This window comes from Amborella trichopoda, chromosome 8 (genome assembly GCF_054954075.1).
Source record: "Amborella trichopoda isolate Santa Cruz 75 chromosome 8, AtrichopodaSantaCruz75HAP2 v2.0, whole genome shotgun sequence".
Lineage (NCBI taxonomy): Eukaryota > Viridiplantae > Streptophyta > Magnoliopsida > Amborellales > Amborellaceae > Amborella > Amborella trichopoda.
The window spans coordinates 10,841,439-10,854,695 of NC_142343.1; the positions used below are offsets into that span (position 1 = coordinate 10,841,439).

The window sequence follows — 13,257 nt, forward strand, 5'->3', positions numbered from 1 at the left end:
ACATACATCTCAAATCTCTACAGAAAAAACTTTACTCACGCAATATCAGTCAATTCTTGAGAATATAAAGAAGAGGAACACCACCCCATAATGGTACACAGAGGTATACATTAAAAAAAAAAAAAAATCCAAAAGATAGACCAACTAGTTCCTTATTAAGTTTGAACCCCAGCCAATCAGCAGCCTAGAAGGCCACAGTTGAGGCTGCCTCTAGCAATTACGTGCATCATGATTTAATTTTCAATATGCATCAGCATAACAATGAGATAACACAAGAGGTGACATCTAAGAACTTGAGAACTTTAATAACCATGAGCAAGATGGCAAAGGCTTCACATGAAACTCATTCTGTCAAAATCATCAACATGAGGGTAAACGTATACAGCATGAAAATATCACTTCTATAGCAATTCTTGGGACTGGGAGAATAACTGGTGTTGATACCATGAAAGAAGCTAACGTTGTAAGAACAAAATAATCTCATTCAAAAGGGGCAATATATATATGGAAATGGTCCAAAATTTCTAGGTATCCACTAACATGGCTTAAAGAAAATTCAGATGAATCTAAACTACATTCCATGCATTCATGCACATTTTAAACTTCTTGACCATATTAACCAACGAAGCAACAATATTATCAAGTAAAGGTAAAACTATGTCTGCACGTGGAAGCCTAATTCACAGGTTAAAGAGAGGTGGAGCATCTGGAGTGAAATATAGGGTAGCATAATATGACTAGAAATTACTTTAAGAATCAACAAGGTTTAGCCAACAACATTATTAAGTAAAGTAACACTGTGTCTGCATTCAGACGCCCAGGTTAAAGGGAGATGGAGCATCTGGATGAAATAATAGGTAGCATGATATGAGTAGAAATTACTTAAGAATCAACAAGGAATTTCCATTACAGGGAATAGGACCAACCCTTGGAGAAGAATCTGGCAACCAGCTTCCAAGTTCTAGCAGGGCCAACAAGTAACAAACTTTGTCACACCATTTTGCCACGAACAGCCTCTACAAAATCTCACGTTTGCTCGTTATACCAGCCACCAGCAATCTCATAATCTCATATGTACCATATGTACCATATGCAATCTCATATACCAGCCACTTCAATTCCGTCTTGCGATTTAGTGATACCAGCCACCAGCAATCCCTAAAATAAATTCCAAGATTTTTTAACCCTTTCAATCAGGAAGAGAGAGAGATTCCTTGATATGTATACATGCTTCAAACTTCACCTAGTCCTCGTATAGAGCTGTTAACAAAAAGAAGTATGAAGCCTCTTCAAGCTTCATTTTGACCTTGCACACTACTGTTAACTGGATGTGCAGAAAGAAGTACGAAGGGCTAATGCTAAACTGAGGGGTTTGCCCAAAAAAGTACCCATTTTATAAGATGATTGATACATAAATGTGCCCACGTGACATATTGCAAACAATCAAATCATAAAGCAGCAATTACTATGTCCACCTTAATGAATGTGATCAGGATTATTGAATGTGAACCCAGTTTCCATCTTTCAAAAAATTACCAAGAGACCCTCCAGCACATAACAGGTCTTGAACTGAAAATTTAAATAACTCATAAAAACAAGATGCTCCAGATAAAGAATAGAAAGCACAGAAATTTTCTAAGTTCCACCATTAGTGAAGGAATTCAGAAAGCCAAGAAAAATGTAATCCAGCTATAGCTTGAAAAGTCAATATCTCTATCACGCACCAAGCTTGTGAGCTGGTGTCACAATCAAATCATAGTGACCTTCCTTACAACCCACAGCAAGAGAAACTTCAATGCAATAAAGACTTTCTAGACTAAAAACCTACAATGTTAAAGATGGTAAATTAAAGCATTTCTTAAATGAAATCAAGAAAAAATTTAAATCAAGCAAATATTAACATCATGAGTGCAGTCATGTTCATGTGTTACCAATAAAAAAATAAATAAAAGAAAAAAAAAAAGGCATAAAAGGAAAGTTGACAATGAGATATACTTCACTTTGCAATCATTTAATGATACGTGCACACGCACATTCACCCGCCTACACACCAGCCCCCCCCAACCAAGCAAAACGCATGGAGGAATGACCTTAAGAGACCCTGTGAACGATATTTGTTGGTGGTGGGCAACCAATGGGGAAGACCTGGGTCCTATTACTGTTTGAGTTGGAGTGGGCGCCTCATACAATCATTACGACCCACAAAAAAACATTAACATATATATAATTCCAGATGTCCACCTATGTGAAAGAACACTAATTTAGGAAAAGACCACCAATTTAGAAAAACACAATACCACTTATCAGCAATTTATAACAATTGTCGCAAAGAAGAACATAACAAGCAAAAAGAAGTTGCAAAGTGAAACACTGGCATGGCAAGGCTGCTCTTCCCATTTCATAGATATCATTATAGTACAAAATCAGCAAATAATGGATAACTGACCATTGCAACCACCCATACATTTTTCTCCTAAGCCCCAAAGCCCAGCAAGAGCTGCTTCAAGTCAAAAGCAGCTCACTCGCACCCATCTGAGGACGAAGACAAACTCGAACTTCATGCTCCCTCTCTGATGAAGCCTGGTGTTTGGGAACCATAATCTCCAGACCAGCACCCGAATTATCATAATATGCTTCGAGATTGGCATTGTCAGGTATCCTTGTGGCCAATGCTATTTCCCGAACAAACTCACCAGGAGGGCAGTGCTCAGGAGATGGATCAGTGAGCTTAAAAGTCCTATCGTGCCTCTTTAAATAAGGCATTTGAACAGTGCTCACACATTGAATCTTTACTACACCATGAGTAAGAGTGTTTCTCCAAGATACCTTCACCCGCTTTAGATCAGTAAAAGGCATGCTTATTACTATCAAGTAACCCTGCTCATCCTCATATATTGTTTTGGCAGCGGTAACAGGCCCACAGGCCTGCCTCATCACGCCAGAGAAATCATTCACCCAAGCTGGTTCTACCTGGTGCATGTCCAAATCCTGAATTCTATCGGAGAAAGACCCCAAAGGCAAGCAACACTCATCATCGTTTCCATGGGGGAAGAACTCTTTCCTTCTCTTGTTGCAGATGGGAGAGAGTTCTATACCATCAGCAATCACATGGTTAGAAGACTGAGATGAAAGGTTTAAGCCAGAGCCATTAAGCAATCGCCGAGATGGCTGGCTTGGGGCCTTAGGTGGGAGCCTATCGAGCTCAAATTCGGTGCTTGGTAGGTTCCTCCAAGACCCAAAATCCCCAGCTTCAGGTGGGATTGTGAAATTGAGGTCGCGACCCGTTAAATCCATCCACCTCTTGAGCTCACTCTCTGATAAATGGGTTAAATTAGGGGACCTTACAACCTCTATCCCATGCACACATTGGGGATTTGAGAGCCCCCTATACTGTTTCCTCTGCATCCTGTGTGATCGAACAAAGCCCTTTTCAGCACTAAATGGGAATTGGGGCTCCCCCAAACGCGAGTGCCCATTCATATAACTCCTCAATTGCATTTTACCTAATGCATTTTCAGGCCTCTCCTTGAAAACCCACATGTACATATTCTCCATATCATGCTGCACCATGAATACATCGAGCCTCAGGTCCGATTTATCGAAACCAGAGGGGACAGTGCCATCTCTAGTGAGCTTTCCCTTCGATTTCTCAACAAGAACAGGCTTGAAATAGAAATTGAAGAAGAACCATGCACCCCAAATGCTATCTCCTCTCTTAGCACACTTCCTTCCAACCTTAGGTATGTTCAAAAGGGTTTCAGTTTCATATAATTGGGGGCCCAAGCCAACATCTAGTATATCACAAGCATCATTTGGCCATGGAGGAGGTGGGCTTCGCTCTGAAGATAAAGGGAGATTGATATCAGGTGGTCGTGAAAGAATAATTTGGCGATTGGGTTCTCTTTCACAGTCTTCATGAGAACTTGAATCCATGGATAGAAGGGTGGAGGGGTGGTGATTCTCCATGGATAACGCAGTGATCAAAGCTTCGGTCATTCTTATCCTTCCTCTTCGTCTTCTTCCTTGCACCTCGCTGGTGGGTATGTGAATTTTCACCACAGTCAAAAGAAACATCTCAAAAAACACTGGTACATCATCTCTTCCCGAAAGCCCTCCATGAAAAAGAAACCCCAGAAGAACCACCTCTTCAAAAGCTTAATCAATGAAAGACCAGAAAACAAAGGGGGAGATTGGCTCAATCTGAAGCTGTATTGGTTTCTCGGCCATCTGAATTGGTTTTAGAAACTCTAAAGCCGAGGGATGAATAGAAAACCTTGAAATCCCCTGAGCCCCTCGAAGAAAATCCCAAAATACGAGAATCCCTACACTTGACAACAATCATGAAGGAAGAGGGAGATAGCCAAACATGGAAGAATTGATGCGAAAACCTTAAGTGCTTATCTCCATTACAACAGGTTTTAGAAACCCTAAAACACAGATATGGAGCTCATAACAGCAGAAAAAAAGGCTAAGAACAGAGGAAACAATTAACAAAGTCCCTAAAATCACTTCAACCCATAAGCCCGCCAGGGATCCATCTCAAAAAACAGAAGAAAGAAATTGAGAATGAAAAAAGGCCTAACCTGTCTCTCTCCACAACTGTTTTTAAGCTACAACCAGATCCAAGAAGCCCTAATCACAAAAAATAGAAACCCAACGGGCCAAGAGATCCTACAAGCTCAAAAACTAGAACAACAAGATTCATTGCATCATTTCATCCAATTAACAATCGCAAGTCGACTTTGGCAAACCAGAGTAACTAAACCCTGATGTATCAAGCAAAAGGACCCATAAATCAACACCCAGAGTCAAACCCAAAAAGGAAAAGCACAATAATGAGCAGATCTTCACTTTACCTCTCGTAATAAGGGGTTTTCACAGAAGAAGCTATTGCATTGCCTATAAGCCGAAGCCGCCCTTCCCATTGCTCCCGTCAAATAGCAGGCTAGAGAGAAAAACACGAAGAGAGAGAAAGACAGACGGTTTCTGTTCATGTTAACGGTTGATGCAACACTCTCTATCTCTCTATCCCACCCAGTCGAGGCCTGCACCGGTTGAGGCTCCCACCATCGGCGCTCCGTTAGGTGACGGTAACGGAAACGCCGGGTAGCGCCAAAGAGCCGTCATGGAGAGAAATTCTAAGAGAGAGAAGACCGATAAACACGTCGAAGAGCGTCGTGAGGGCAAACATTTTAGAGAGAGAGAGAGGGGTGCTCTTACGGTTTAAGAGGAGCGAGAGAGAGAGCCAGGGATGCGTCAAACTGTCAAAGGGCGCCGTCAAGGAGAAAGAAAATGATAGGAGCGACGGGCACTTATCGAAGCTCCCGCGGGAGCAAAAAAAACTATTTTGCTCCATTAGAGTAAGACTAACGACATTAACAAGCAAAAAGGGACGCCCGATATTTTATACTGTTTAATGTGGGAACAAAGAGATTTGCTCCGAGTTTAGAGAGAGAGAGGCGTGGCTGGTGATGTCGTTGAGTAGGTGTAAAATTTTGGTGTGTATGTAGTGGTGGCCCAAGGCGTAAACAGTTAATTTGACGGTCAAGGACAATGAAATTTGTGAAATAAAGTAACGCACTTGTAGAGAGAACCACGACAGAGGAGGTCGGTTTCAATTGAAACTTCAATTGAGAAAAGAGATTTCAGATATATAGGGTGTATCTGGTCTCAAAAAAAAAAACGTATTTTAAAAAGCTTTGGGGATTTATAGTCTCACTAAAATTAGTATGGCTTTTAATAAAACAGAACAATCGATAAGGATTCGTACAAGCCGATGTCATTTAATTGAGAAAGGTTGTGATGATGATGATACCTTGTTAGGTGTTAAGCCATTTTTCTTTTTAATTTCATTGATTTTTACAAAGAGTCGATCACTTCAGCTTTCTGGGATACTATTTTCCCATTACTTTCCCATAAAAAAATCATGAGTTGGCCAACAAAAAAATAAAAATCTCTTAAATTCCTGTTCCAAGGTAAGGGGATATTCCTCATTGAGTCATCAAAAAAAAAAAATCTCTTAAATTTCTCATAAGCCAAACATTCTCGAGTTTAGATAGAGAAGATAAGAGAAGGGTGCTCCGGACATGTAAAGAGGAGGATGTGAAAAGGTTTGCAGAAGTGTTCGAAAATTCTGAGTAAAATACTTGGGTTTACCTCTAAAAAGAACCAAGCGTCCCTAGGTCGATATAGGAACATGTGGTTCAAATAGTACAATACAAATTGGACCTTTGGTAGTCCAAAGTCCTATCTACAAGGGGAGGATGGCACACGTCAAGTCTACTCTGTCCAACCTACCCGTATATTATATACCCGCCCAAAGATATTGCAAAGATGCTCAAGAGGCTGATGCAAAAATTTCTGCGTGAGGAGATTGATGAGAGCAAGAAATTCAGTTTAGTGGCATGACACAAAGTGTGTACACCCCTGAAAGATGGTATGCTCCTCACAAAATGGTGGTGCAGTTGCGAAACTGAAGAAGAGGATTAGTCATGGGAAAGGGTGTTGGTTAAGAGATATGGATTAGATATAGATCATAATTTGGTGGCTATGGGGCTAAATATGATGAGTATTACACAAGTTTGGAAAGGGATTTATTGTCAAACAAAGTGAAGAAGTGATTGAACAATTTCCATTATGCATGGAACTCCTAAAGAAGTGTTACTACTGTTCAAGGAACAAGGACAAAGTGATTTGGGAGACAAGTTTAATGGAAAGTTTCTCTATAACTTCTGTGTGTATGATGGTATTCAATTATAGGAGAAGATGGAGAGAATCTAATTGGGCTAGATTAAGGACTTTACCTAAGAAAGTTAGGTGCTTTATATATGTTGAAGTAAATTGCTAGTGGTTGATATGCTCAAAAAAAGGGAAAAAATTAAAACTAATATATTCATACTATGCATGCCGGTTTGGGAAGATGGTCATCATTTATTTTTGTTGTATAAGTATACAAGAAAGATATGGGAGTGGTGTTGTTGGAGTTGGGAATAAGTGTGAATTTATCCAGTGCAATTTTCACCCAATTGGGAATTAGCAGGGGTTAAAGGTGAAGCTAGGATTTTATGGAAAATAATGAAAAGGTGCGTTTGTGTGAGAAGCGTGGAAGGAGAGGAATGGTGATGCCTTGAATGGGAAGTATCGGGAGTGTAGGGATGGCAATGGGCCAGTCCGGGACTGAGTCGGCCTTGGCCCTAGCTGTCTTTAGTCCCTTGAAGGTTAGCCCTACCCTGGCCTAGACCTAACAGGGCCAAAGAGGGGCTAGGGCCTAATATAATAAAAGTAAAAAAAGAAAAAGAACAATAAGAATAAAGGGATGCGCCAAGCCGAACCACACCGGCCCTACCATCGACTTGGCCAGGTCCGACCCTTTCCTTGGGCCATGGTGGTCCGGTCCTCTGGCCACATTTTGTGGGCCAAGCCTTTGTTTATTAGGGCCCAGCGGGGCAAGGCCAACCAGCCCATTGTCAGCCCTACAGGAGTGATAGAGAACTATATAAAATAAGAAGTGTTATTGCTTAACAGGCCTATGTTATAAAGGATTTTTGGTGATGGCAAGAATGGATAATATGGATAAATGGGGGAATTGATTAAGACCATTTATATGGTGATTAAGAGGTCTAATATATGGGAGCCTCTCCCAAAAATGTGTATCAAATTAAATTTTTATGGGAGCTCTTTTTTATAAACCAGGAAGAGCTGGGATTGGTAGGGATCATAATAGTATGACTTTTAAAGAAATATTTTGGACATGTGGGTATAGTGATTGCAAATGGAGCTTCGATGTAGTCCTTATTGCAAGGACTTGCATTGACATAACAGTTTGATGCTAAGTTGATGGTACAAGGGGACTTGCATTGACATAACAGTTTGATGCTAAGTTGATGGTACAAGGGGACTTGGTGAATGTTATTAAATGGATTTAGAGGAATGGAGGTACCATGGACTCTTAGGATGTTATGTGAAGAAATTATGGACAGATGTGCTAATAAGGATTTCAATTTTAAGCATGTATATAGATAAAAGAATGCACTTGAAGATGAATTGGCTAGAGGTGGTGTACCAGTGCAAGAACTTGTTGTTGTTTAAGAAGTCTAAAAAGCAAGAGATTGGATAGGGAGAACTAAAATCTACAAAGGGGATGAGGTGTCGGTAAATTGTGAATAGGTGAAGGAATTAGGAGTGAGTAAATTGTAAATTGGTGAATATTTTTGTTATAATTTGTACATGCATTAAAATGAGGTTACATACTCTATAACATTGTAGTGTAATGTTTTTGTAAAATAAAAGTAAAGAATTATTACTATTGTAATATTATATATATATGTGGTAACCTATATATATTATTCTATACAATATTTTCCTTCTTTTTCTACATATACATATTTGGAAGGTGATCCATCCTATATATGTTTCTCTAAAAGATCCTATACAGTCAATACATGTATTTGTAACCCTATAAAATTTGGGCTGTGTATGCAATGTTACATAATCTATTCGGTCTTACTCTATTTTTCTAGTGAAGGCATTTTTCTAACAAGAAAATCTCCCATGGATATTTCATATCTAGCTTGCAAAAATCGGGTGCAAAAACCAGGTCCCGTATTTATTTCTCTCTAATTTCCATATCCTAGTCATTTTTACTACGTCTCCATTTTCTCACTCATTTGCATTCTTTTGATTTTCGAAACTTGTGTCTATCTCTCTCTAGTTTTAGAAATTTGTATCTATCTCTCTCTGGTTACCAATCAAGTACCAACCGAATCACATTTGTCCTACTTCCATAGAAAAGGAACCCATATTTTGATTACATTAAAAAAAAAAAAAAAAGGATTATTGAATGGAACCCATTCTCAGAATTTGATTTATTATAGAAGCTAGTTTACAACAAGATTTGCCACTCATTTCATCCACTTGTTTAGCTTTAAAAAAAAACACAATTTTCTTCCTTCCGTTCTCTCTTCTTAAAAAAAAAAAAAAAAATCGCCTAAGTGCTTATTGTTCAATCAAAGCTTGTTTTAGTCCCTTTAGTTATTCTGGAAAAATTAGACTCCTTTTAGCTATTTCTTATTAAATTTGATGGGGTAAATCCCACTTTTGGGGTTTCTTTTATGAGAATAACATGGAAAAAACTCGTGGGCTATATAGATGGAATTGAAAAGAAACTTGATGATCTCAAAAAGCTAAAAGAGCGGGTAATTACTGATGCTAGAATTATAGTGTGGCTGACATGATCATTAAAAAGTAATATACAAACAACTTCTAATCCAAGAAAATAATGCAAGACCCCAAGTATTTCATTTCAAATATTTAATTGAGTTTTTATTTAATCTTATGAATGGTGCACATATTGTTACCAAATATTATCATATCATCTATATAGAATAAGAAAAATGCAAGCCCAATCGAAGTATCAGACACAAATATTGTTGGATTATGATAGCTCTATTGAAATCATGCCAATATGATTGTACTATAAAACATTTGAAACTATGATGAGGTGCTTTTTTTAGTACACACAGACCTCACCGAAGTCTGCCCCTATTTTACAGATTTGTAACTCCAGAGAATAAATTTATTTATACTTCTCATCAAGGTTTCTATTGAGAAATGTATTTTTAACACCTAGTTGGTACAAAGGCCATTATCAGATAGATGCAACATAAATAAGTATACAAACATTGGTTATATGTGCTTTTGGTATGAATGTTTCAGCAAACTCAATTTTATATTGCTAGTTATATTCTTTTGCCATAAGAAAAACTTTATATCGTTCAATGCTACCATCTTCTTTTCTTTTGATTTTATATACTCACAGGTGACCTGTAGCTTCCTTCATTTTGGAAGAGATATAAGACCCCAAGCATGCATTTGATGATCTAGAGCATTCAACTCCTTTGTCATTACATGTTCCCACACAAGTTGACTTGCGACTTCTTTGTAAGTATAAAGTTCAAAATGAATTAAAGTAAGAAATGCGCGGTGCTGACATAAGAAGATTTCATAATCGTCAAACCATGTAGGTGGAATAGAGACACGATTGTTGTGTTGACAACACGGATTTGCATATGATCAATAGATAAAGGTGTATGATTAGGACTTTTGTCATGAATTAATTGATCGTCGTCCTAATCGTCCGATACAGGGACAAAAGGGTTTGGAATAATATTAGAAAAGGAGATCAGAAAGGAGAGAGTAGATGGTGAACTTTCAATTATATTTTTATAAAAGCAATTATGTTCAGAAAATACAACATGTTTGGATATCTTGAGTCTTTGGACATTGGTTTATGACATTTATATCTTATTTTATGATCAAGATAGTAAGAAATCAATATTTTACTATCTTAGGAGACAATTTGTATCGCTTAGTTGGTGGCAACACACAACAAAGTACAACTAAACCTATGAAGAAAGGAGTAGTTAGGTGGGCTAGTGAATAATTTCTCAAAAGGTAAATGCCTAGATAAAGTAGAAGATGGCATCATATCGATAAGATATATTGCAGTATGACAGCGTCAGCTCAAAAAGCTTTAGGGACGGAGGTGGACAGAAGAAGTGCCCTTATTATTTTTAAAATATAATGATTTTTGCACTCTATAATACCACTTTGCTCAGGAGTGCAAGGGAAAGTCTTTTGGTGTTGAATATTTTTATCATATTGAAATTTTTGTAGCATCCCATTAATGTAATCTTTTCCCAAATCAGAGCACAACTCTTTAGTCTTCACAGAAAATGTGTTTCTATATATGAATAAAATTGAGCAAATTTTTGGTAAAGTTAAATGTTACAAAATATGATGAGCCCTTTTTTGATAGAACATGAGTATGTCCCCAAACATTAGTATGCACAATATTAAATATAGAATGAGAAATAGAAATACTTCGAGTAAAAGGCAAATCATGAGATTTGGCAAGCTTGCAAGCTTCACCATGTTTAAGATTAATAACATCTTCATTTCAAACAATACCAAAAACATCACAAGCGAACGAAAAATGTAATAAATAAATGGAAATACGACCAAGATGTTGATGCCAAAGTGATGTGACATCAATGGTTGACATAATATAGACTGAGGTATAAAGTAAAGGTAGTCCATGTAGTATATATCTCCAACTTTATGGGCAGTTTCAATTAGTTTCCTGATTACTGATCATGTATGTAACATCCAAAAGTAGAAAATATGATATTACAATTCGAGCGAGTGATCTGACCTATAGAAAGGAGATTCATGACAACAGAGGGAACATGATGGATACCAGAAACACTTGATTTACAAAAAGGGGCCAAAGTAGGGGAAATAAAGCCAATTTGAAACTTCTACAACAGCACCATCAGTAGTATAAATGACATTAGAAAAATATTTAATATCAACTAGAATATATTCATTAGCTGTCATATGACGAGAGCTCTTAAGTCAATCAACCATGAAGTGGATTCAAAGTTACTTAAAAGGAGATTGTGGGTTTAGAGAACGATCGAGATTGTGAAAGCATGACTGCAGTTGCCCCAGTGTTAAAGTCACCATAGATGGTTACTATTAGCAGGTTGAGTTGTGGGTGATGAATGTGAAGTGCATCTATGTAGTGACTGTTTTTTGTTAGTAGCAGCAGTAAGGTTGGGTTTCTTCTTCTTAGGACTTGTGAAGTTCATATGCCCGGGCTCCTTGTAGTAGTCACATCTGACATATGATATATTTTATTAAGGTACATCAGAGACATTATATTGTTATTGTTTGAACTCATTCCATCCTGGAGGTTTTGTTGAAAGACTCTATCCCCCTTAAAGACTCAATTAAGAGACTTAATCTCTGGGTCTTATATAATTAACTTAGAAAGGGCTTCAATTAGATAAGGAAGAGAGCTTCTATGTAGCATGATATTTCTGACATACTCAAATTCTAAATAAAGGGTTATGAATTCATGACTAAAAACACATTTTGAGACTTTTCAATAATTTTTACACTAGGACTATCAATAATTACATATAGCATGAGTGCCAAAGCATCTTCAAGGATGAATAAAGAACTTGAATTGATTGATCGCCTTGTCTAAGTGAGTGCAGTACTTATACTAACTAAAATTTATGTATCCAGTTAGTCAGATGATAAATTTCTTCAAAAAAAATTCATGTGTCACAAGCATTTTTAAAGTTGCATAAATTTCCAAAAGAGAGTCAAGAGATTAGTCAAGAGAACATTGGCTCCATAGTTTAAACCTTAGATATAAGAGGAAGGAAAGAGATGGGGAGAGACGAAGGAGGTGAGAGTCTATACTTTATAATGTTAGAATAGAGAGGCTCCAAAAGAGAAGAAAGATCAAGAGAATTACAACATGCTTATTACAACATCATTTCTCGTCATTTTCTCGGATCGGTGCAAAATTTTCATATTCTAGTTATTTCAAAATAGTATACATACAAATGTTATTTTCAAAAAATTTAAATTAATAGAGAGAGAGAAAGTGTTGGTTTCTAGTCACACATTAAAGAGGAGAGTGTGAAAAGATTGGTATTAATATAAAAATAATCTCATATCTTCTGTTCATGGAACAAATGAGAGAGTATAGGACTTGTGTGGAGCATGTAAAGCGTGATATGCGTGATGGCGAAGGCACAAGGATGCTTGATGGCGTACTTTGTACTGCACTTGTATCGACACAAAGGCGCCCTTAGCCCGTGCACGTGGCTCACTCCATTTTTACGAGTTGCGAGCCAGACATGTAGTAATGCATATGATGACCGCTAGTTGATCCAATGTCTATGAAATTTGTTAGTGTGTCAAAGGGTGCATGAGCACGGTGCTCCTTGGTGGTTTTAACAGCTAATAACTATTGGATTGTGATTGTTGGAAACCCAACAGTCATATAGCATCGTGAACAATTATGATTGTTCACATTAATAGCCATTTCAAAGTGCCTCTTTACACTATCAAAAGGCCTTTTACTAGTAAATTTTTTGAACTTTTAATTACTTGAATTTCACTCTCTCTATCCAACGTTTTTTTGTCTTTCTCTCTCTCAAAAACACAATTCATGTCCACTTATTCTCTCTAGTTTTGGGCAACCTTAAGGCTCTGTAGACTTGTCTATACAGTGCAATAATAGGCAAGTATAATTCACTTTTTGTTCTCAGATATCCCGATGACTATTTTGCTTGGGTTACCTTTTTGCACATTGTTATTTTATTGTAATGGGTTAAAATTCAATCTTGAGAGAGTGTTATTGTAAATAGGAAAGTCCACCTTTTTTTTATTAGTTTC

At 37.5% G+C, this 13,257-nt stretch overlaps 1 protein-coding gene across 4 annotated transcripts in view; it reads right to left on the minus strand.

Annotated features, from left to right (window-relative positions):
- SLT1 (HSP20-like chaperones superfamily protein) overlaps window positions 1-4,988 on the minus strand; it is a 28,723-nt gene extending 23,735 nt beyond the window's left edge. The window contains exons 1-2 of one of the 4 annotated variants that reach the window (XM_088874280.1): window positions 2,447-4,988; window positions 927-1,158 (exon numbers count right to left, since the gene is read on the minus strand). In XM_088874280.1, coding sequence (XP_088730406.1) covers window positions 2,503-4,074 — 1,572 coding nt within the window. In that variant the 5' untranslated portion in view covers window positions 4,075-4,988 and the 3' untranslated portion in view covers window positions 927-1,158; window positions 2,447-2,502. Of the gene's footprint in view, window positions 1-707; window positions 1,261-1,854; window positions 2,242-2,446 lie in introns of those variants that run through there. The other 3 variants (XM_020668457.2, XM_006846063.4, XM_088874281.1) reach the window with 3 other exon arrangements.
- Window positions 4,989-13,257: the final 8,269 nt, after the last annotated feature.